At 39.5% G+C, this 24,893-nt stretch overlaps 1 protein-coding gene across 3 annotated transcripts in view; it reads left to right on the plus strand.

The window, feature by feature from the left end:
* Nucleotides 1–24,893, plus strand: part of DSP (desmoplakin) — an 81,348-nt gene that overhangs the window by 46,529 nt on the left and 9,926 nt on the right. For all 3 annotated transcript variants that reach the window (XM_082259203.1, XM_082259204.1, XM_082259205.1), the window contains exons 7-21: nucleotides 1,019–1,180; nucleotides 1,375–1,479; nucleotides 3,135–3,230; nucleotides 4,269–4,394; nucleotides 6,142–6,294; nucleotides 7,020–7,174; nucleotides 9,574–9,700; nucleotides 9,838–10,078; nucleotides 13,149–13,378; nucleotides 15,238–15,404; nucleotides 19,112–19,250; nucleotides 20,087–20,280; nucleotides 21,171–21,333; nucleotides 21,497–21,580; nucleotides 22,030–22,137. In XM_082259203.1, the coding sequence (XP_082115329.1) occupies nucleotides 1,019–1,180; nucleotides 1,375–1,479; nucleotides 3,135–3,230; nucleotides 4,269–4,394; nucleotides 6,142–6,294; nucleotides 7,020–7,174; nucleotides 9,574–9,700; nucleotides 9,838–10,078; nucleotides 13,149–13,378; nucleotides 15,238–15,404; nucleotides 19,112–19,250; nucleotides 20,087–20,280; nucleotides 21,171–21,333; nucleotides 21,497–21,580; nucleotides 22,030–22,137 (2,250 nt within the window). The remainder of the gene's footprint in view (nucleotides 1–1,018; nucleotides 1,181–1,374; nucleotides 1,480–3,134; nucleotides 3,231–4,268; nucleotides 4,395–6,141; nucleotides 6,295–7,019; nucleotides 7,175–9,573; nucleotides 9,701–9,837; nucleotides 10,079–13,148; nucleotides 13,379–15,237; nucleotides 15,405–19,111; nucleotides 19,251–20,086; nucleotides 20,281–21,170; nucleotides 21,334–21,496; nucleotides 21,581–22,029; nucleotides 22,138–24,893) is intronic.

Genomic DNA, 24,893 nt, shown 5'->3' on the forward strand with positions numbered 1-24,893 from the left:
TGGTGCTTCTTTAAGTCTGCTTTCAAATCTTTGCCAAGGAGAGACGTTGCTGATGCAGTATAATTACCTTATCTTGTTGCTGTGCTTAGCCCTGCCATGATGTATGAACTGTGACATGAAACTTTCTTCCACGACCTCAACTTAGTAGCAGAGTTTGGCTATTTCTCCCCAAGTTATAAGCCTGCTACACAGTTGTTTCAGGTAATGGTTGTTTCAATCTACATATGAAATTGATGATTATTAGCACCTACATGGTATAGTTGATTAGTCATACACTTGACTCTAATCCTACACAATCCCTGACTTTTTGCAAGTGTACAAAGTGTGCAAGTGTAAGAACTGATGCCAAAGGGTAGTCTCACTAAATATTAATTTGATTTAGATTTTTCTTCTGTTGGCTTATTTTGTATTTTGTAAATTGATAAAAAATAAACAACTAAAATGTATATTTTTGAAAGAATTCTTGCTCTACAGTATTTCTTCACACCTGCCTAAACTTTTGCACTGTACTGTATGTTGCTGTAATGTAAATTGTGCAGATCTATTTGTAATGAGCCTGGTCCTATGCCATTGCCAGAAACATTCTCATAATCGGTGTCCAAATGCTAATCTCTTACCACCAGTTAGAAGTCTTTCTTCAAGCCTTCACACTTGTCTGTTTTCCCACATTAAAGTTAATGTCCTTTACTGCCTTTTAAGATAAAATGGCATTCAGTACTATGTATCTAGTTCACATCTACTGCATTCACATGTTGCAATAGATGTAGTAGTATCTAGTTCACATGTACTGCAGTATAACATATATATTATCTTTTTGATATCCTAATGTGTCTGTCCTACAGAACATATTAACAAAAACAGCAAAAATTTGATTTGTATGTTATTTTTAGGCCCATGTTTAAAGATTTAAATGTTATGTTAAAAGTATACCTGACCACCATTATCAATGATGATATTACTTCCCAAGTATAGGTAGCTTAACATTTTATGTATTTTTATCATATATAAATATATATAGAAAGCTTCCTTTGAAAGAATGGACCAGTTGCGGCAGCTGCAGGGCATCATTCAAGCCACTTCCAAGGAGATCATGTGGATCAATGACAGAGAGGAAGAAGAACTGGTCTATGATTGGAGCGACAAGAATAGAGACATTCCAAGTAAACAAGAAGCCTTTTCTGTAAGTTACATGTGTGTCACAATGATTGGGAAACATGGTGTCCATTAACATTTTGGACCTCCTTTTGTGTTAGGTTACCAAATTTACCATAGTTAACATAAAATAGAATTTAAATTTGCAAACAAAAATTTAGAAGCATTTCATTTAAAAACATTTTAAAAAGCACGTCCTATATGATTTTTTTTTCTTTCCAGAAACTGATGAGCCAGTTGGAAGTAAAAGAAAAAGACCTTAATAAGGTGAAGCTAGACAGTGACCAACTGATTCTCAACCAACACCCAGCAGCAGACAAGATTGAGGTAATGCGAAATGTTTTCATACACAAGATTATGTATGCCTACCTAAACATTATTCTTGGGACAAAGCTAATGATTAGGGTCAGCGATCTGAAACTTGCCATGCCAGACTATTTTCTAATAAAGAAAACCATGAACATTGATTGTCTAATCAATTTTGGTATCTACCTTGAATAATTACAACCCATGTAACTAAAAATCAGACTGGGAATAGAACAGACTCCTTTCACTGTGCTCCCAACACACCTTATACCTTCTGTCGATACCATAGGGTCTATAAATCTATACCCTTAAATGATTGGACCTGGATCCCACTTTATTCAGACTTAAATCATACGTGACATTTACATAAATGAACTGTATACATGAAAAAATGGTTTGCAACCTAACATTTTGCATACGAATAAATATATTCAACATTTTTGATGTATGTCAAATCCAAGATTATTATTATTATTATACAGGATTTATATAGCGCCAACAGTTTGCGCATCGCTTAACAAAATGAGGGCAGACATTACAGTTACACTACAATTTGGAGCAAAAGGAATCAGAGGGCCCTGCTGGTTAGAGCTTACAATCTAAAAGGGAGGGTCAATTGATACAAAAGGCAATAGCTGTGGGGGATGAGCTGATGGAGCAAGTGAAACAGTGTTATTAGTTAGTAGACGGATAGGCTTCTTTAAAGAGAAGGGTTTTCAGGGATCGTCTAAAGATGGATAGATTAGGAGACAGTCGGACAGATTGGGGTAGAGAGTTCCAAAGAATGGGAGAAGCTCTGGAGAAATCCTGGAGGCGAGCATGGGAAGAGGTGACAAGGGAGCTAGAGAGCAGGAGGTCTTGGGAGGACCGAAGAGAGCGGCTTTGTTGATATTTTGAGATCAGGTTAGTGATGTAGCTTGGGGCAGAGTTGTGGATGGCTTTGTAAACTATTGTTAGCACTTTGAATTTTATTTGTTGGGTGAGTGGAAGCCAATGAAGGGATTGGCAGAGAGGGTTGGAGGACACTGAACGGTTGGTAAGGTGGATAAGTCTTGCAGCAGCATTCATTATGGATTGAAGAGTGGATAATCTATGTAAGGGTAATCCAATGAGGAGGGAATTGCAATAGTCGAGGCGAGAGATAACCAGGATAAACTAATGTGCACTCTTAGTTGGCAAAAAACAAAATCTCTAACATAAAGTTAACCAGTACTAAGGTGTACTTGCAAACGTGATACGGGTGATAAACACCAGAAGCTAAACAAATTTTCAACAGAAAGGGATCAGTGAAAGTAATCAGTAAAGATGTAGTAGAACGGAGTCCAAGAAAAAGCCTTCCTTAAGACATTTGTACTGCCTGAACTGGCTGCTTCATCGGGAGCCTTTCCAGACTTGTCTTAAAGTTTTTTGTGAAGACATGGACTCTGGCAAACTGGTATGCAGAGTGGAAAGTCAAGGTTGCGGAAATAATTTTATCTGCAATTGTGGGCTTCAGCACCATTTTAGTATAGTCTGTGACCTGCTTTATTGGACAAGATCTACTCCGGTGACGAAACACTGGCACTTCTACCTATTCCCATTAGAGGTCCATCTCTGGAGGTCTGTTCTCCTTTGTCCCCCGTCTTTCTGTTTAATGTTGATTTACTGCAGTCTTTACAAAGGCTTTCCTCTTTAAGGCATACATGGATACACTGCAGACTCAGTGGAGCTGGATTCTTCAAATTACCAAATGCATAGATGTCCATTTGAAAGAAAATGCAGCATATTTCCAAGTAAGTTAACAATTACAAGATTTACACTTTTCAGTTTCGGAGTCCTTCTACTCCATATGCAGTATATGTGTTGTTCAGTTTTGGAATACTCTGATATGACTCCTGTCTTTTTTAATTTACTTCACCAGTCAGACAATTAAATATTTACTTTATTAGCCCTTTTTTCTGTTCTAAAGTCTGAATTAAACCTAGGACTATGAGCTAGCATGATGTAGAAAGTCAAGGTTTCAATCATGCCACATTTGTGTGTTTGTGCGTGTATGTATGTATATATGTGTGTGTGTGTGTGTGTGTGTATAGTACCACTATTATTGCAACGATATATTTTCTGAGCACTTTAGTGTTGTGACTGGAAGCTGTTAAAGTGAGCTGAAACCACACTAGGTGTTGCGTGCAAGTTATCTAAAGCAGATGCAAGCCCTTCCAGCTGTATCATTGGTTCAACTTGGGTACATTCAACCTGCACATACATGGTTCGAATCGTGGCTGGAGCCTGCTGAACCTGTCGAAATAAATGATCCTTAGCTGAGGATTTATGAGCTTTGTTGTATTGTAACTAAATGATTCTGTTTATAGGATAATCAAACATAATTCAGAAGAGGTATGGAGATCAGTGAGGAATGGGGTGTAACAAAATAATCAATGAGCAGTAAAACGCCTGGACTTCTAGTGTAGGATCTTTTACTATTACTGGTAAAGGATATATTGCTAAAAGAGAAATTTAAAACATTACTGTGGTATACACTTTAATCTTAGGATCCTAGGAATTGAAATACTGACCACTTTTGAGAAGGCAGGAAATTGTATGTAATCCTTATAATGTATATGGAGACTTGGGAAACCTGTATGGTAGAGGACATGCCTGATCACGTGAAAATGATCCGTTAACAATGCAAGACTGAAAAAGCAAAGTAGTTGTAAAAGCAACATCTGGCTTATATGATAAATTGCATTGTGGCTTGCTATAGAATTTATGCAGACATATAAAAGATAAAAATGAAGCTTCTTGTTCTTACTCCTAAATTCATTTCTATACAGTTTTTCGATGAGGCACAAAGCACAGAAACTTACTTGACAAATCTTCAAGATACGATCAGGAAGAAGTACCCGTGTGACAAAAGTATGCCATTGCAGCGTGTCTTGGAGATGATTAAAGATCTTGAGGTATTTTAGGATTACCATACATTGACTGCAAACTAAGGAAACTGGTTGCTTACTAAGAGTTGAGAAAACAAAATTACTTTTAATACACAAACCTCTATCTTAATATGTATTGCTTTTGGTACACCAGCATCTATCCTAATGTTTATGACCCATTCCTTGATCTAGTTTGTTACCCTGCATATATTAGGGACAGAAACACCCTACGAGAAAACCAATAAGAAACTGTTTTTTTTTTTTGTTTTGTTTTTTTTTTTTGTGATTAATAAAGTATATCTTATGAAATGTTCAATGACTAATTTTTAGATGAAGCTTTTTATTTTAGTTTATCTGGTAAAGTGATTGTGAAGTCTCATTTTTATCTATTTTTTTTTCTAAATAACAAACATGTTATACTTACCTCCTCTGTGCAGTGGTTTTGCACAGAGCAGCCCGCATCTTCCTCCTCTTGGGTCCCTGTCTGGAGCTCCTGGTCCTTTCCTCCTGGTGAGTGTCCCCACAGCAAGCAGCTTGCTATGGGGGCACCCGAGCTGAGCTGCAGCGTCGTGTATCCATTCAGACGCAGAGCTGCTGTTCTGCCCTGCCCCTCTCTCTCTGATTGGCTAACCAAGTTTGACAGCAGCGGGAGCCAATGGCACCACTGCTGTGTCTCAACCAATTAGGAGAGAGTCCTGGAAGGCTACTGTTCAGGTAAGTATTAGGGGGGCTGAGGGGCTGCTGCACACAGAAGACTTTTTATCTTAATGCATTAAGATAAATAACCTTCTGACTTTACAACCACATTAAAGTGGAACTTTAGGCAGAATATTAAGTCAGCTAGATCACTTCAGGCTTGTCCCTTTTGCAGGTATAGCTGTAAAATATTAACAATAAGTGCCTATACTGTTTAAAATCCAATCCAATGGTCTCACCCTGCTCTGCACATGCTGAGACTCTTTATTTTCTGTACTGTGTCAAAAATAGAGCCACTAGAGGCCGATCTGATGATGGTCTAAAGATTTATTGCTCCTCAGGAGCTCTGGGCTTCAGCAAAATGGCAGCTTCCTGCAAGAAGAAAGGGGAACAATGCTGGAGGCAAATTACAGCACACACTCATTTTGGTAGCATAATTATTATGTCAATTGTATGATCCTTTCTAAATAACATTTATTTTTTAGTAAAGTTCCACTTTAATATTTGGTCAATAAGCATATATATAGATTTTTTTTTTTATGTATGCAAAAGGGAAACCTCCAAAAAGTGGAATACCTGGTGAAATTAGTAAATGATTGTAGCAATAACTGTGAGACTCTTTAACATATCTCCTTATAATTTCTATTGTACCTCTTGGGCTCACAATCTAGTATGACCTGACACTGAAAACTAGCTATAGGATGTTTTTCTTACTGCCAGGTGTCAGTGGGAAAATATGGTTTCCCAGGTACAACTTTCACACTTTAAGATCAATATAGATAGATATATTATAATTAAGATATTTGTATGCTAAATATGTAACTGAGCCTGTAAACATTAGTAGTAGCACCTTTGACAAACTGTAACCGGTGAAATCGGTGGTTAGAAACAAATAGGAAAAGCATGTGTATGCTCCTCCTAGTACCAGAGTCAGTAAAAAAAAATAAGTATGACCGAAATGATGTAGTAGAGGGAGAAACTCACTATACCTACCAGCTAGGGAGCCCTCGTGGTATAATTGCAGTCTAAATTCGTTATCAAACTTTTAAATCTTTTTTAATCTTTATTTAAATTCCAGAAAGAACGAGATAAAATAAATGAGTACAAGAGGCAAGTTCAAAACCTAGTCAATAAATCAAAGAAAATAATACAACTAAAACCACGCAATCCAGACTACAGGAGGGAAAAGCCAATTGTTCTAAAGGCACTCTGTGACTACAAGCAGGACCAGGTAATATAGCTTTATACTTATTATAAGATTTTTTTGTGAATAAGAGATTTGTTGGTTTTTTTTTTGTTTCCATATTTGTATAAAGTGCATTTTTAATCTTAGCAGGAGAGGTATACTGTACATTTTTTTTTTAAATCGGGGAACTTTAAAAAAAAAAATAAATAAATGGATAGTGCAAGGACCAAAGAGCTGGAACCGTTTCAACCAGTAATTATCTGCTGTATTCTGATATTCTGGATTTTATGGATCTAGAAGTTGGTGTATTTTGCACCTAATATCTATACTTTACTCTTTTTACCCTGGTAAGTGAAAACCTTGCATGAACCCACTGAAAAAGCGGATGGGCTGGCAAAGCTGGGGAGGGATTATTTGTACTCACAGAATCTAGTAATATGTAGATTAGATCCTTGGATCCAGATTAGTTTTTGTGATCTTCCATTAAAAGTTTTATTTTGGGTGCAATATTAAGCATTTTCTTTTTTTTTGCTTGAACTATTAAATCTGAATAAGGAGAGGAATTTTATCTTTTTTTTATTAGGTTACTTTCTTATGGAATTTAAAAACTATACAGCAGAAGTCATGTAAACAATATAAAACTGTAATTTAGAAAGTATATCTTTTGTGTTAGTTTTTATGCAGCAATTTATACATGCATGTGATATAATTTAGTGTTTTCCAAATTAGTGTTTTGGAAAAATAACCAAAGCCTTACAACTTTTACACAGAAAGTAATACATAAGGGAGACGAATGCATTCTGAAGAACAACTCTCAACGAAGCAAATGGAATGTGACTGGTCCCGGTGGGTTGGATATGGTTGTTCCTTCTGTCAGTTTGATTGTCCCACCACCAAACCCAGAAGCTGTGGATTTGTCTTCCAAGTAAGTTTTCAGTGAGGGTTCCAGTGGCTCTGTGTCCATTTGTGTTACTTTAAAGTAACCCTGTTGGGGGATTAAGAAAAAAAGAAAACCGCAATACCCTGTGAAAAAAGCAGTGTTTTTTTTTGTGTTTTTTTACCTACCTGTCCAATGGCCATTTGCTGAAATTTGACTTTGTTGCAGAGCTCTGGACTCACCTCTTGTCTGTCAAATAGCATGCCCCCTGCTTGCCAATGTGGTTTACCTGCTGACACTAGTCCCTGCAGGACACTGTAGTGATTTAAGAGTTTTTTGGAGGAGCCTCAGTCAATGCACAGCACTTTTGAAGAGAACAAGGGATTCTTAAATGAGCCACTGGACAGATGGGTTTAAACCATTTTTAACAGGATAATAATAATCTCACTTTTTATACCTTTATCACGGTGTCTTTAAAGAAGAAGTAAAACAAAAAATGTTTTCTTTTTGTTTACCTGCAAAGTAAATGCATAATGTGCATACTAGCACATTATGTGACGCTTACCTGCAAACGAAGCCCACGTTGTCCCCACTGGAGGCTGCATCCATCCTTGCACATCTTCCTTCCGGGTCTGCGGACTCCAGTTGTGCTACTGGCCAGAGCCGTGTGACGTCACTCCCACGCTTGCGCGGGGGAGCCGCTGGTCACAGCACAGGGCTCTGAAGAAACTACACAGGCGGCCGTTCCTTCAGAGCGCATGTGCCAATGATGTAAATCTCCTAAACGGTGCAAGTTTAGGAGATATTTACATTACCTATAGGTAAGCCTATAATTCCTACTTATAGGTACAAACATTACAGGGGGGTTTACAACCACTTTAAAGTATAACTCTTGTGGATGACTGGATGGTTTAACTTTTTCATTTTATGTAATTTTGTTTACGTTTTGGATAGGTGGTTGTTGTTGTTCAGTCGTTTACTCGTGTCTGACTCTGTGACCTCATGGACCATAGCTCGGCAGGCTTTTCTGTCCTCCACTGCCTCCTGGAGCTTGCTTAACTTCATGTTCATTGTTTCGATGATGCAATTTATCCATCTTGTTTTACGTCCTCCTTTTTCCTTCCATGTTTTCCAACATCAATGAGTCCTCCCTTCTTATTAGGTGGCCAAAGTATTCGAGCTTCAGGTTTTGTCCTTCCAGTGAATATTCAGGGTTGATTTCCTTCAGGCTTGACAGGGTTTGATCTTCTTGCCATCCAAGGGACTTCCAAGAGTCCTCTCCAGCACCACAGTTTAAAACCAATTCTGCCTTCCTTATGGTCCAACTTTCACAGCCATAGGTTAATAATGGGAATACCATAGCTTTGACTATATGGCACTTTGTCGGTAGGGAGATGTCTCTGCTTTTTATAAAGTTGTCTAGGTTTGCCATTGCTTTCCTCCCAAGAAGCAAGGCTACAGTCACTGTCTGCTGTAATGTTGGAGCCTAGGAAGATAAAATCTGTCACAGTTTTTATTACTTCTATTTGCCGGGGAGTGATGGGACTGGTTGCCATGATCTTAGTTTTCCTAATGTTCAATTTTAGGCCAGCTTTTGCGCTCTCCTTTTTCACTTTCATTAAGAGACTTTAGTTCTTCACTTTCTTTGGATAGGTTAGGGCATGGCTAAAGTAGAACTAAAGGCTTCTGTAGGACAGTCTAAACAAGTAGCAAATCTAGGTACTATGTAAAGCACAAGCCTAATAAAGTAAACAAAAAATGCAACCTACCTTCCCTGACTGAGGCAAAGCCACTTTCATTTGTATCTTACACGCTTCCCCTCCCAGTCACTGCAGCACACAGTGGGAGGGTTTCAGCAACACAAGCAGTGCTGTGAATCGAGAAAGCAGCGGGCAAGAGTAGATGTGGCCAGGTGCTGATTGACAAACTACATGCTTGTAAATCAGCAGTGACAAAGCTGAAAGCCACTCTCCCAACAACATTCTTATTTCATTGTAGTGCAAGAAGGCTCAGCTTTCAAAAGTGCAACATTTGCTCTGAATGCAAGAGCAGTGCAGCATTATTGCCACCCCATCACAAGAAGCTGCATTAGGTGGACTTCACTGGCAGGTTAAACTGGTATAAGGGTGAATTGGGTGATAGAGCATATTCTTGAACAGATTTCCAATAGCTATAAATGTAGGTTGAAGGATATCTCCCAAAAGTAAGGGGAAATGTAGGCAGTTGCTAAATGTACAGGCACTGTATCTCCAACTGACAGAAAAAATGAATGTCACTGCTTTCAACCATGGGAGAGGTGGAGGCATTCTGCAATTCTTGATTATGTGATTATTAGATTACTGCATTTCTAGTAGATTTTATAGGTATAAATCCCATACACAGTTTAATTTTCCCATATACCGTTATCTGTATTTTATAAACTTTTTTTTTTTTTTTTTTTTTTTTAGAATTGAGCAATTTTATGAAGCAATTCTAACTGTGTGGAGCCAGCTATATATCAACATGAAGAGTTTGGTATCTTGGCATTACTGTATGATTGACATTGAGAAAATTAGAGCCATGACACTTGCTAAGGTATTACATTTGTCCTAATATTGTGATTTCTGGTGTCTGCAAATATATCTTTAACTATAATCTGGCATTTTAGTAGCCCCTAAGTTATTATAGGGTATAAATCTCATGGTTACTAAATGCATTATTTGATGTTACAGCTGAAGACTATGCGCCAAGAAGACTACCAAAAGGTGGTTTCAGATCTGGAATTGCATTACCAAGATTTCATGAGGAATAGCCAGGGCTCAAACATGTTTGGCGATGACGAGAAGAGGAAAATGCAAAGTCATTTCTCCGAAGCACAGAATCATTATCAGAAGTTGGTGGTACAGCTCCCTGGGTACCAAACGCGAGAAACCACTACAGTTATAACGAAAAAGCCACCCCCACCTACCACTAGTACGTAGATATGGATAATATGTACTGCAACATTATTAAAGACTGCTTCAAGACTGTTACATATGTGTAGATGAATGCATTTTTAAAGATGCATTGTAATGCTGAGTGGTGTTTAGAGGCATAGTTACAGGTCCGTGTGTGTGTAATAAATATATATAATATGTATATTGCTCAAAAAAATAATGGAACGATTTGAAAACACATCAGATCTCAATGGGGAAAAATATCATGCTGGATATCTATATGGACTGGGTAATGTGTTAGAAAGAAAGGATGCCAAATCGATTAATGGAAATTAAAATGATCAACCTACAGAGGGCCGATCAAAGACACCCCGAAAATCAAAGTGAAAAAATAATGCAGCAGGCTAATCCATTTTGCTGAAACTTCATTGCAGCAACCCAAAATGGTACTCAGTAGTTTGTATGACCCCCACGTGCTGACAACGTTAGGGCATGCTCCTAATGAAACGAAGGATGGTGTCCTAGGGTATTTCCTCCCAGATCTGGACCAGGGCATCACTGAGCTCCTGAACAGACTGAGGTGCAACCTGGTGGCATCAGATGGATCAAAACATAATGTCCTAGAGGTGTTCTATTGGGTTTACGTCAGGCGAGCATGGGGGCCATTCAATGGTATTAATTACTTCATCCTCCAGAAACTGGCTGCATACTTTTGCCACATGTTGCTGGGCATTGTCGTGCACCAGAAGGAACCCAGGACCCACTGCACCAGTGTAGGGTCTGACAATGGGTCCAAAGATTTCATCCCAATACCTAATGGCAGTCAGGGTGCCATTGTCTAGGCTGTGGAGGTCTGTGCATCCCTCCAATGAATATACCTAACCAGACCATCACTGACCCTTCACCAAACCGGTCATGCTGAACAATGTTACAGGCAGCATAACATTGTCCATGGCTTCTCCAGAACCTTTCACGTCTGTCACATGTGCTCACGGTGAACCTGCTTTCATCTGTGAAAAGCACAGGCTGCTAGTGGCAGACCTGCCAATTCTGGTTCAATGGCAAATGCCAATCGAGCTCCATGGTGCCGGGCAGTAAGCACAGGGCCCACTAGAGGACATTGGGCCCTCCGGCCACCCTCATGAAGTCTTACTGATTGTTTGGTCAGAGAAATTCACACCAGTGGCCTGCTGGAGGTCATTTTGTAGGGCTCTGGCAGTGCTCATCCTGTTCCTCCTTACACAAAGGAGCAGATACCTGTCCTGCTGATGGGTAAAGGGCCTTCTTAGGCCCTGTCCAGCTCTCCCAGAGTAACTGCCTGTCTCCTGGAATCTCCTCCATGCTCTTGAGACTGTGGTGGGAGACACAGCAAACCTTCTGGCAATGGCACGTATTGATGTGCCATCCTGGAGGAGTTGGAATGCCTGTGCATCCTCCATAGGGTCCAGGTATCCCCTCCATGCTACCAGTAGTGACACTGACACTAGCCCAATGCAAAACTAGTGAAAAACAGTCAGAAAAGAGGAGTAGGAAAAAAAAAAATGTCAGTGTTCTCCACCTGTAAAACCATTCGGTTTTGGAGGTCATCTCATTGTTGTCCATCTAGTTCCCCTGTTAATTTCATTAATGCCAAAGCAGCTGAAACTGATTAACAACCCCCTCTGCTACTTAACTGATCAGATCAATATCACAGGAGTTTAAATAACTTGATGCTATACTGTGATTTCGAAATGTACCTTTTTTTTTTTTTTAGCTGTGTGTGTGTATATATGTGTGTGTGTGTGTGTGTGTGTGTATATGTATGTATGTATGTATGTGTGTGCATATATATATATACACACAGAGCCGCTGATAGGGGGGGACCACCAGCCCTCTTGTAGGGGGCCCGAGCAGGGGGGCCCACACAGAGAGGGGGATTAGTGGTGGACAACAAATACAGAAAACTTCCTCCAGCACCTGAATCTGATCTGTCCCTCTCCCTGCTATCAGCTTGTATCTGTTGAGAAAGAGACAGTTGTCCCTCACTCCCTTGTGTGGGCGCCCCTTCCAGCACTTATCTCTGCTCAGGAGTTTATATGTAAATTGGAACTTTGTTTCTCTCTCTCTGTCTCTCTGATCACTGAGCTCCAACTTGCCCAGCCTGTATATTTTTCTCATCTCATCTTTTTTATTTAACATATGTTTTTTTAGATTTAGCAGGAATTATGCAAGTTATGTTATATTCGTGTCTGCTAATAGTGATTTTGTTGTAATTTTAGCTAAATATATCTTTAATATTTTCTTGGGGGGGCCCTGCCAGGTAGTCTGTACGGGGTCCCGCGATTTTCTAACAGCAGCCCTGTATATATATATATATATATATATATATATATATATATCTCCTAAATGGGCTCTGTAATGTAAACATGATGCAGGCCTGTTCAGGTGCACTCATTCAGATGTTGTGGGAACTAAAACACGTCAGATGTAAATTACAGTCTGCAAGTCCATGGAGGTAAATGCACAGTGTACAGTATGTACTAATGGATGTTGATCATCTGTAGAAACACACCCAGTTATGTTTGTTCAGTTCACTTAAGCAACTACTCCTTTTTTATAAAGGGGTGGTGGAGAGGGTTTATTTATTTTAGCTGTATGCGCATGCATCCATATCAGCTCTGTTAGAGTTAATTCAGAACTTCAAGCCATCTGCAGCAGTGGCTGGATAGGAAACTTTGAATGATGTGGCTGTGTGGGCGGAGCCCCGCACATCTGCACTGTTTTTGAATAAGGACAGTGGGTAGAGGATCCACTGCTCAATTTTGCACTGAGGGGGGATCTGAGGTTAGAGGCGGCAGGAGCTGGAACTGGAACATGTTGCATATTACTCCCTAAATATTAGTGGATTATGTAACATGTTACAAAAGGTGAACTTATCCTTTCAACTGGGTACCTATTACATTTAGTAATAAAGAGTAACTTTGAAATACATTTCAGAAATCTGATGAATATCTACATTTTTTTTGTGTTGGGCAGGAAAAAAATTTGTTACATAAATGTTTTTATTCAAAATATTCTGTTTTTAATAAAGATATTTTGTATTTTTTTTTTTTTTTTTTGTCTCTAAGGTGAAAGAATAGAATACGTCACACCGACACAAAGTCAGAATGTGAAAAGCAGTACTGGTAGTATCGGAATAGACCAGGAGCGGCTGAGGCAGGAAAACCAGCTGTTACTGGAACTGCAAAGGATCCGCCAGCAAATGGAGATCTATGAGACTCGAATACTACAGAGAAATGTCTATAATGTTGACCATGATACACTCCGCGATCTCTCCGGCAAAATAGATGATCTAGAGGTACTTATATACCAATCTTTACTTTTTTTTTTTTTCTATGTCCTTTTTTTTAATTGTTCCCCTTTTGTATTTCCCAAAGTACTTTGCTTGGAACGGTTTTAACCTTGGTGTTGTCATATAGGATTAATGAAACAAGGGGATCATTTCCTGATCTGGCCAGTTTAATCCAGATAAGGGACTTCTCTTGAGTCTATGGTAGTTTCAGACACACCTAGCTATTCATTCTTTGAGAACCAAGTGATCCGTTAAGGCCCGTACACACGTAGCGATTGTCGGCCGGAAATATTCGGCCGCCGAACGATCGGCCGATTGTCGGCTTGTTAGTATGATGCTTCCGACAACCGACTGCGACTTTTCGGCCGAACAGAATCGGGTGTGCAGGCTATAAAATTTTTGTTGGTCGTCACCAGAACGGCCGATTGTTCTCCAGTCAGTACAGAATTCGGCCGACTAACAGCAGATGAGCAAGACTGGGCATGCTCAGAGAAGAAAAAACACACGGAAAGTTAACCATCACATGGCATCACTTCTGCAGTCGGCTGTTGTTTGCCGACAAAATTCGTGTGCAGTCTTTAGCACTTTTCAACCGACAGGACAGCACCGGACAAAAGACGGCCGATCGTTCGGCCGACATTCGGTACGTGTGTACGGGGCTTTAGTCTACAAAATGTAGTATGCATGTTTGGGGAACACAAGCATGTTTGCTAATAGAAAGATCAATTAAAGAAAAATCTTTGATTAGTCGGATCGTGTGCACCAACCACAAATTCATAAGGTCTAGCTGTATCCTTCTCAACCAGGTGTTACGGAGTCTATTTGTTCAATTTTAAGCTTAAAAAAATGTATCAACAGGCTTTGGAGCCTGTGACAATTGATGGTGGGCTTTTGAGATCATTTAGAACACTGATGGGTATTTTTGGCCTGCAGTTGATTTTTTTGCAAAGCTGCTTTTGTATTTTCTATCAACTTGTACAGGGAGATAAGTAGTTCTGATGCATACAAAAGCCCGCAGAGACAGGTCCTAACTCAGGTCAGCCCAAAATCTAAAGTTATCTTCAATTACCTACAGCAGCACAATAAACCCTATATAGTAAAAATGGCCCATATGACCTGGACTAATTTGAAAAGCTCTGAAACACTGTTATATTTTAAAGCTTGCTTGCCTCTTACTGCCTTTAGCACATTCATATAGGCTAGTGAGACAGCCCACCATTGTGGACTAGGAAGTGTCAGCTATGCCAATTAGAACATCCTTTTAATCAGTCATAATGGCAAGATCTTGAAGGCTGCTACAGGTATGTCACCAGGGTTGATATCGAACATGAAATGATACACTGTACAAATTTTGAGAGCGTGTTATTGTTTCATAATTAGAAATGCCATTAACATAAACCTTTTGATAAGCTATCTGCCTATAGCTGGCTATAAACATATTGGGGGAGATTTACTAAAACTGGTGCACGCAGGATCTGGTGCTGCTGTGCATAGCAACAAATCCGCTTCCAGGTTTTATTGTCAAGGCTCAATTGAACAAGCTGAAGTTAGAAGCTGATTGTCTACAATGCACAGCTGCACCATATTCTGTGTTCCAGTTTTAGTGGATAGAGGTAACCCTATCTGGCTATGCGGTGTGTCAGGCAAATATATATACCATAAAAGTGATTAAGCATTATCATAAACGTTTTGTCAACTATAGTTCATATTTACAAGTTTTTTGTGTGTTTAGTGGCCTTGCTTGAACATACCATACAGATATCGGCATTATAACAAAGTGATTTGGAAGTGTGGAAGTGATGTGTTCCTAGAATGTGTTCTTTGCCTTTGTTTAATAGAAAGTGTCTTGTGCTTGCATTTATCAGGCCCTGAGAGGAGAGGGACAAGGATTAGCAACACAAATTAGCAGAATTAAAGAAATGATTTTGAACTTAAAGGACTCTGATAAGTCTTCATATCTACAATCGGAGCTGGCTGTGCTGCTAAAGAAACTGGAAAATATTCAAGGCTTTTCAAAAGATCACTCAGAGAGGTATGATAAACATACACAGATCAGTCATAACATTGTTACCACCCATTGAAACATGGAGTCCACTAGATCTCTGAAGGTATGCTGTGGTATCTGAGACCAAGCTGTCAGTAGCAGATCCTTTACGTCCTGTTAGTTGCAAGCTGGGGCCTCCATGGATCAGGCTTGTTTTGTTCCTCAAGCCATTCTTGAATTAATCAGACAGGCCACCTATGGCGCTTTTCCACTGCATGGAACCGAACGGTTCGGCTCGCTTTTGTGCTTTTCCACTGCTGGTACCGCATGGTACGGTGTAGGAACGGTTCGGTACAGTACGGCGGCACTTTTCCACTACATGGAACTGAACGGTACGGCTCGTTAAAACAGTACCACCTCGATTGTGGTTCCAAGAGGTACCATACCGGTACCATATCCCACAATCCTTTGCATGCAGCTGACTGTTTGTCACTACTAGCCACTGATTGGTCAGAGAATCATTGTTATCCCACCCACTTACTTTAGTACTACTTTAGTGGAAAAGCAAACCATACTAAACAGTACCGAACCATTCCAACACCGTACCATGCGGTACCATGCAGTGGAAAACCAAACCGGGCCAAGCAGGGCCGAGTAGAGCCGAGCCGGTACTTGCAGTGGAAAAGTGCCACTACATCCTTTGCTCCATGGTCCAGTTCTGATGCTTACATGCCTATTGTAGGTGCTTTTGGCTGTGGACACAGGTTAGTATGGGCGGCCTAACCAGTCTGCGACTGCACAGCCCCATACGCAACAAACTGTGATACACTGTGTTCTGACATGTTTCAATCAGATCCAGCATTCACTTTTTGAGCAATCTGAGCTATAGTAGCCTTTGCATACCGCATTCATCAATGAGCCTTGGCCACCCATGACTCTGTTGCCAGTTTTCATTCCTGGGAACACTTATGGTAGGTCCCGACAACTGCACACGGGGAACATCCCACAAGAGCTGCCATTTAGAGATGTTCTGACCCTGTTATCTTGCCATTACACGTTGGCTCTTGCCAGAGTCGCTCAAGTCCTTACGTTGCCCATTATTTCTGCTTTTAACACATCAACTTCAGGGACAGCATGTTCGCTTGCTGCCTTATATATCCCACCCATATTTAGATGCCAACAAGATAATCAATGTTATGACTGATGGATGTATATTGCTACAATAAACGTATAAACACACAAAAATATGCAGTTGCAAAACAAATGTATAAAACGGTTGTGAGTTCTGCATATATGGCTAATAAAGTATTTTATTTTTCTATTCCTATTGATAAATGCACTTATACATGTTACAAAGAGGGGCTCCACCTGGACATGTGAGGATTAAAGTAAGCAGCTACAGATACTGCTATCTTGGCTTTGCAATCCAGTTGTCACTTTCTGATGACTCACAGCTGGCCCCACGCTAAGCTTGGATGAGATCGAAGGGACCTGTAGCTTCCTGGAATGTAAGACGTTATCAAGGAGGCTACAAAGTGGGGGATATTCCGAGGTGACGCCCGCTTCGTGAGGATTTGGGAAGTGAGAGCCAGTACCATCACTAGAGAAATTTGCTCCCTGAAAAATAAAAACAAAAAAATACAATTTTGTTAAAGGCTGGGGGAGGAATAGAATGAGGATTCATTTTTTTTATTTTTTGAATAAAGGTCCACTTTACCAAACACACAATAATATTTTAAACTGACATATATTTTCTACATAAATGGCTTAAACAATTAGGGTAATTTATGGAAAAAATACCACTTCTAGCTCATCTGGAAAATCAGGTGAATGTGGTTGGAAATTCTAGTCTACATTCCACAATTTTGGTTTTCCGCTCTTCACAACACAATTCTGTTAAAGTGCAATGTGGCCTGATCGAAAAAGATTTTAAAGCTCTTAGAGGAACAGAGTTACAAACAAAGTTTCCAAATATGAAGGTCTGCGTTGAGGAAATAGCTTACAATTGGAATATATTTACCACCCTGGCTTCTCGCACCAGGAGTTGGCATGCCACAAAGATCAAGGGCACTCTGTTTAATCTTCACTCTGGTATCAATGAAGTTCTTTTTCTTACATTATATATTTTAGCATTCAAATAATAATTTGATAAATAAGATATACTTTTTTTTTCTTTTCTTTTTTTTTTTATCCTATTTCTTTTTGTTAGACTTAGCTACTACAATTTTCATGATTGGAAAAATGCAGCTATGTCACTGTTATGCTGAGCCAAACTGCCTCTGACCTGAAATAATTATGCAGATCTAGAAAGTTAGAGAAAAGTTACGAGTCTTTAAATGTTTGTTGCTGCTCTGTGACCTGAAATACAACAGGGTCAGCTTGACAGCTAAGGAACGAAGAATGAGAAGTCCGCAATGGCAGCCTTCTTGCTATCTCATGACGGATATGTTTTCTTAACAGAAGTAGTGAGAGCAGGTCAGATCTCTTGGTCTGCGTATTCTGAGTTAGTAACTCAAGGATTGAAGCTGCTGTTCTTTAGCATGACAGCCAGGCAGCTGGTATTAGAGGGAGAGGTTAGAAATGGTTACCACTGGTTTCCTTTTAAAGATCTCCAGTGTAGAAGCTGTGCCCAGAAAATGCAAGTAGAGGACAAAGGACTAGTCATCAGTATATTTCCTGTTGTCTACCGGCAGATCCCTTTACACAGAAAGTAGTCCTTGCTGTCCCACTGAAAAGCGATCTGAGGTGGAACAGGAGTTGCTGTCAGACATTCAGGAAGGGACATTGCCACCTCCTGATTGTGTTATTTATCTTTGACAGCTAAATAGAGGTTTTAAATTAGAATACTATGCTGCAACTGCAGGCTAATCATTTGGCTCCTGGTTGCAGCACAGCCCTATTCACATCCGGCAAATGTGACATTTCTGCAGAATGTGTACAGCCCTGTATGGTTGCCATTGTAGCTTAAGAGCAGCAGTCTGTGGTTGTAAAAATGTGGCTCAACTATCTATTTTCACTGCTCCCCAGTGGGCTGTGTGAATGAGCCCTGCAGCTGACCTTTTTCTTACTACTGGCTTAGTATGAATTGTTCCACACAGTTTCTGTGTAGAGGGACCCCATCCTGGTAGAGGCAGGGCTTTTCCTTCTGGTGTAGAGTTGCCTTCTGATGGCGGGTGGGCGAAATAAGAAGCAGCAGTAGAGGTGTAGAGGTGTATCATTACTGTTTAACATGGAAGAAAATATTCTGTTTACAGTCTACAAAAGTATTGAATTTCTTTAATGCATAGTGACCTATCTAACCACAATTAGAATTACACAAGAATCACAAGTACAAAAGAACTTTCATTGCACAGAGATACCAATATTTGCTTAAGGTTTTCAACTAGGTAATACTGGGAGTTATTTACTAATGCTGCATGGTGCAAAATCTGGTGCAGATTCGGCTTTCAAAGCTTATTTGAATAAGTTGAAGTTGGAAGCTGATTGGCTACTATGCACAGCTGCACCAGATTCTGAGTGCAGCAGTTTTTGTAAATATCGCCCACTGTGTTAATGCTTTATATACTTTATTTTTTTTTTTGCAAATCCAGTAATTGGCGCTTGTAATTTATTACAGTCTACTAGAAAAAGAGTGTTATGAAATACAATTACTATTCTCATCCTAAATTTGCAGCCAACAATATTGTTTTGATTACATTTCTTAAAAAAAAAAAGATGTATTGCTTTTCAATGCCTTCATGTGTTTGCCTTTCAAGACTCCAGGCCCTGACGAATTTGCTTCAGAGTATTCTTCAGTTAGAAGATCTCATTAAGGTTTATGAAGCCAGATTGACTGAGGAAGAAACGATTTCCCTCGACCAAGCAAAACTTGAAGCATATAGAAATGCCTTAAAAGTAAGGACAGAATGGAATCTTTTTAAACAGAGAAAGTAACTTGAACTGGTCATATATATTGCCATTACGATGGTCATGTATGCTATTTCTAAAGTATAACCCAATAATAATGATATTTGAAACTAAGTATTAAAACTGCCTCTGTATTGCAGCAATACCAGTTTTTTCTCAAGCATTAAAGTGATTGTAAAGTCTCGTTTTTTTGTTATACTTGCCTCCTCTGTGCAGTTGGTTTTGCACAGGACAGCCTGGATCCTCATCTTCTCGGGTCCCTTGTTCCTGCTCCTGGTCTCTCCCTCCTATCGAGTGCCCCCACAGCAAGCACCTTGCTATGGGGAGACCCAAGCCAAGTCACAGCGCCCTGTGTCCATTCAGACACGGAGATAACATTCGGCCCCACCCCTTCTCTCTTCTGAATATCTCACTGACTTTGATTGATAGCCAAGGGAGCCAATGGCCCTGTGGCTGTATCTCAGCCAATCAGGAGGGAGAATTCCAGGAGACAGCCGAGGGACTCGTGGACATCGCTGGACAGAAAAGGGGCACATGTAAGTATTAGGGTTGCTGGGGAGGTGGGGTTGCTACACCCCAGAAGTCTTTTAACTTTAACTTTTGACTTTACAACTCCTTTATTGCAAAAAATACAACTTAAAATCAGCTTCACATATATTGTATGTCTCATGGTATTCAATAACTGTAATTACTGTTCTAGTGTCAATATTTTATTCTTTTCTGAAGTTGCTTTGCTTGTTCTAAGAATTCGATTTTTTATATTTTGCTTAATTACGAGAACTTTTTATTGACCTGTGACATTGACATAAATATTTAATGTTTAGAAAATGAAGTCTGAGCTTGACCAGAAAAAGTCACAACTGAAGGGGTTGGATTCGGACCTGAATACGGCTCTACAAATCAATGCCCGTGCTTGCCAGGCCTATCCTTATTGTGAAGTAGACATCTCCAAATTCTCCAATAAGGCTAATCAACTGACAGACCGCTGGCAAAGGATAGAGAAAGAAATAGATGACAGGTAACTTAGAATGGCTTATATTTTATGTTTAAGTTTGGGTATTCAACAAGGCAAAGGATGATGTGCAAAATACAGGAACTCCGCAACCAATTGGCATTCGTCAATAAGTGTCCTGACTGAAGCTAGTAAAAATGGATTCATTTGGGCTATTCCCCCTTTACACATTGTTTTCTGCTGTAGGGATCATTCACATCATAGCACATGCACCAGTACATGTATAATCTCCATGTGTTTTGTAACTTGCACTGCAATGTACTGCGGTGGATTTTTTTTTACTACCCTTCTGCTTTGTAATGCAATGTTGTTATAGTGCGCAGTGCAAAAAAACCTGCTACACCAGTGCTGTGTGAACTGAAGCCATAGGGCAAAATACTTCCTTTTTTTATTTTTTAAATACTATATATACATTATTCTTTATCAGGTTTAATTATGGAACCAAGTTTCCACTGCAAGACCATTTCGATGCTAGTAAAGAAATGGCCATACTTTTTGTCTTTTATGATGGTCTTTGTTTTTTTTTTTCCGCTGTTAAATGTAAACCTTTCTCAAAATTGAGCATTATAGCCTACAGTGAAAACAAAAAAAAAAATAAGCTACAATTCATGCCCCACAAAGTAAAAGTAAGGCTGCTTTCACACTGTCGCATTGCAGTTTTGGCCACAGCGCAGGTGTACCCACAGTTTTGTGCGGTTTCCCATAGACTTTCTATTCTGTCCCATGTTTTGACGTGATTTCCGAAAGTGCACCTAAAGTCCTGCATGCTGAATCTTTTAGAAAATGCACCAAAAATGTGGGACCTAAATGAAAGTCTATTGGAAACAGCAGATACACCAAACCGCTTTTAGCTGCTCTGCATGGTGTGTGGTTAAAATGGATTTGTTTTCTTTCAGGTCATGGGAACTAGAAAAACAAGGAAAACAGCTAAAAAATTATAGAGATATGTACCAGGGCTTAATGAGGTGGATTGGTGATACCAAACATAAGCAGGATACCCTTGAGTCTGGCAAGCTAACAGATGCCAGCTCTGTTGCAAGATACATCAATGAGCAAAAGGTATGTATCACAGCAATATAACCAAAGTAAAGGGTAACCCAGAACTCCTTGGATGTACTTTAATGAAATTACTTCCTTTTCCTTTATAAGGGAGTAGGTTACTGTTCATCGAAAATGCCTTATGTACATTACTTTTTCATGTTTGTTTTTTTTTTTATAATAGAATTTGAATATAGAAATAAAAGGCAAGAGAGATAATCTCGAAGAAGTTGTAAAGACGGCAGATCAGTGTGCATCGGGCATCAAGGTAAGACGAGGCCAAAGCATGCATATTTTGCAGTACCTGGCAAATACATTTGTTAGATGTTTCTACACTAGAAAATAGGAAACCAAGTACAACAATGTAATCACAATCCAAAGTTATTAGCCATATGGGTATCAAACTAAGGTACTTCATTTTACCTGGTTAGACTATATGGTAATTAGCCTGTCCTATTGAGTTTTTTTTTTCTGGTTTTGCACATGTGACTATATTTAATGTGCAGTACTACACATAAGACTATATTTACTTTCAGATTGTATATTGACTCTAACTAGCATATTAATTGTATTGAGTTGGGCTAATATGAGAGAACGTTGCTTGAATTAGGTTTTCACTTAGCTTTCCCACCTAGTCTTCAAGCTGCAGAATGCATTACAATATGAATGTAGATTCCCTGTTTTGATGTATTTGCTTAATTTTGTTTTCACCCCCAGGATTATGAGCTACAACTGGCATCTTATAGCTCTGGACTGGAAACCCTGCTTAACATCCCAATAAAGAGGACCATGGTTCAATCACCATCTTCAATTTTAATGCACGAAGTAAGTGCACCAAATGATTTTGTATATTTCTGGTTTAATAGCTTGTATTGCAAATATGTCCAAAATTTTGCAGTAATACAAAAAAAAGCACCTAGTCCGCCCAAGCAGGGGCTACCACTGGTGACCTAAAAAAAAAAAACCTATAGATTCATACACCTAGCATAAGCGAGGGAGGGCGGGCCTCCTTCTCTAACAAGCACATTAAATCCAAACAGAACCTATGTGAATTTCAGGGGGAAGACCCCAAATTTTGCCAAAGTAGCCAGGACCCACCCATATATCAACAACCCCATGTAAGTGGTCCTGGATGCCATTAAACAATTTGAGGCTAAAAAGTCCCGCTAATGAAAAGAGACAAAAAGCAAAGACAAAGAAGAAAGGGAAGAGTAAAGCGTGTGTAAGGGGGGTTAGGGAAAAGGTAGGGACCTGGGGTTGCCTGAAACATCTGTTGAAGTCAACTCACGCTCGTCAGAGGAAGGTCAGGGAAGGCATGTCAACTATGGCTCCCAAATCTTAGGGAATTTGGAATGCATGCCAGTAAGGATACATGGGTGATTTTGAATATTTTGAACATTTTTTAATCCTTTCTAGGACTGGTAAAAGCAGTATCTTTGACTATACAGTAAAACCTTGGATTGCAAGCATAATTCGTTCCGGAAACATGCTTGTAATCCAAAGCACTCTTATATCAAAGCGAATTTTCCCATAAGAAATAATGGAAACTCAGATGATCCATTCCACAACTATTTATTCATAAGTCTTTCAGTTTATAGTCTATATACAAAGATTATAGCATTGTGATAGGTTGTGTCATCATACAATGTCCATCCACAAATGGCAGCCTCCACAAGGGGATTAGAAGCAAAATCCAGCAGGAGCTACAGAGTATAAAAGAGAAGAGTGGTGCCTCGAAGTGTAGCAGTATGGGGACATTTAATGAAGGTACAACATTTAGCAAATCACATGGTTGATGATTAAAGAGGCACATCTAAGTATGCAGGCATCCGGGATAAAGCTGTCCACATAGACCATCTTCTGAAACACTGGCTCTCACCGATGTCAGTCTGCAATTGTGATTGGGAAGACTAACCTGCAGTAGAGTGATCTGAAAGCGAGACTTTGGAGTGCAGCGTGGAAGGGTGTGATGAAGATTACAGTGCGGAGGATGGTCTATGTGGAAAGCTTTACCCCGGATGCCTGCAAACTTAGATGTGCCTGTTTTAATCATCAACCATGTGAGCTGCTAAATATTGAACCTTCATTGAATGTAACAATATTGCTACACTTAGAGGCGCCTCTCTTCTCTTTCATACCCAGTTGTGACATGACGCTACTTGTATATCAAGACATCGCTTGTATATCAAGTCAAAATTTAAAAAAAAAATTTGCTTGTCTTGCAAAGCGCTCTCAAACCAAGTTACTCTTAAACCAAGGTTTTACTGTATTTGATAAAATGAATGCAGTTAATGTTAAAAAACACTGTATTATCAAGTCCTGCTGCCTGCCTTGCAGATCTGTGCTCTCTACTACTGCCAAAGAAACCTGGGCATCCACCATACACTTCTGGGTGTGTCAAATGCCAGGTTTCCTGTGTACTGTGGTTCCTTCCACCAACCCATATGTCACTACTGTGTCCAGTAGTGACACATGGGTTGGTGGGACAGTTCAGAGCAGAAAGTGGGAACAGGTATCCAACACTCCAGGAAGTGTTTGATACTGAAGATATTTCAGGCAAGGTAGCTCTGCAACATTGCAAAGATTGGTAGCACAGGCCTCTGGACACGCAAGTGATAACTGTTCCTATTATAGGCACTGCATTGTTTTAAATTTTGTTTTGGAAGCGATGATCACTTTAGTAACAGTAAAAGCTTGATCCAGTAGTAGTTTGCAATGTGGTGTTGAATGGCTGTGAACGCTAAACATTCTAGTAAATTCGCACAAGGGCTCTGATTCTAAAAGCAGCTGATCATTTCTGGCATAATAAAAAATGTCCTTCCAACATTTACAGTTATGGTTATAACGTGTGATTCATTGAGAGAAATCTTTGAAGCATTAATAAAACCCAAAGTTTTTCAAGGTAAAAACTTTGTGTTATTAGGGCATGAAAGTTTTCCTAGGCAATTTTAACACCTGAATAGCAGGTTTTAAAAAAGAGTTCTGAAATTGCTTTTGCTTTTCACCCGCTGCAATACAAAAGCTATAAGGGTCAATGTTTTCTTATTAAGAATTTGTTATTTCCTCACCAATCAAGTTAACACTAGATCAACTAGATGATCTCTTAGGCATTATTCACACTGGCACTGTCAAACCTGCATTTATAGGCGTTTAGAAGACATTTCAAAATGAATACAAATGCATGTAATAATTTTCAATGATGCCATTCACACAGAGTTTACCTTGTTTTCAGTGCAATCAGTTTAGCTGCGTTTAGAAAAAATATAATTCTGTACGTGATCTGATTGGACACACTGAAGGCAGCTAAACGCATGTAAACCGACTTTAGAGCAGGAACCTCAGGAAAAAATTATCTTGGTGGTATAAAAGTTATTTAGACTTTTCAGATTACGCTTTCTGCATTTCTAAATGCTAAATCCAGGAGTGCCAGTGTTGGAGGTACTGCAAGGGTTAATTGCTCATTTGGTCTACGAGATTTGGAAAATAAATTTTTACTTACCCAATCCTCCACTCCAGCAGGCTCCTCTGCTCTGCTACACTGGTCCTGCAACCTTTTCTTTCCTGCACTCTTAGGCCCCTTT

This window comes from Pelophylax lessonae, assembly GCF_965119305.1.
Source record: "Pelophylax lessonae genome assembly, chromosome: 5".
Taxonomy (NCBI): domain Eukaryota; kingdom Metazoa; phylum Chordata; class Amphibia; order Anura; family Ranidae; genus Pelophylax; species Pelophylax lessonae.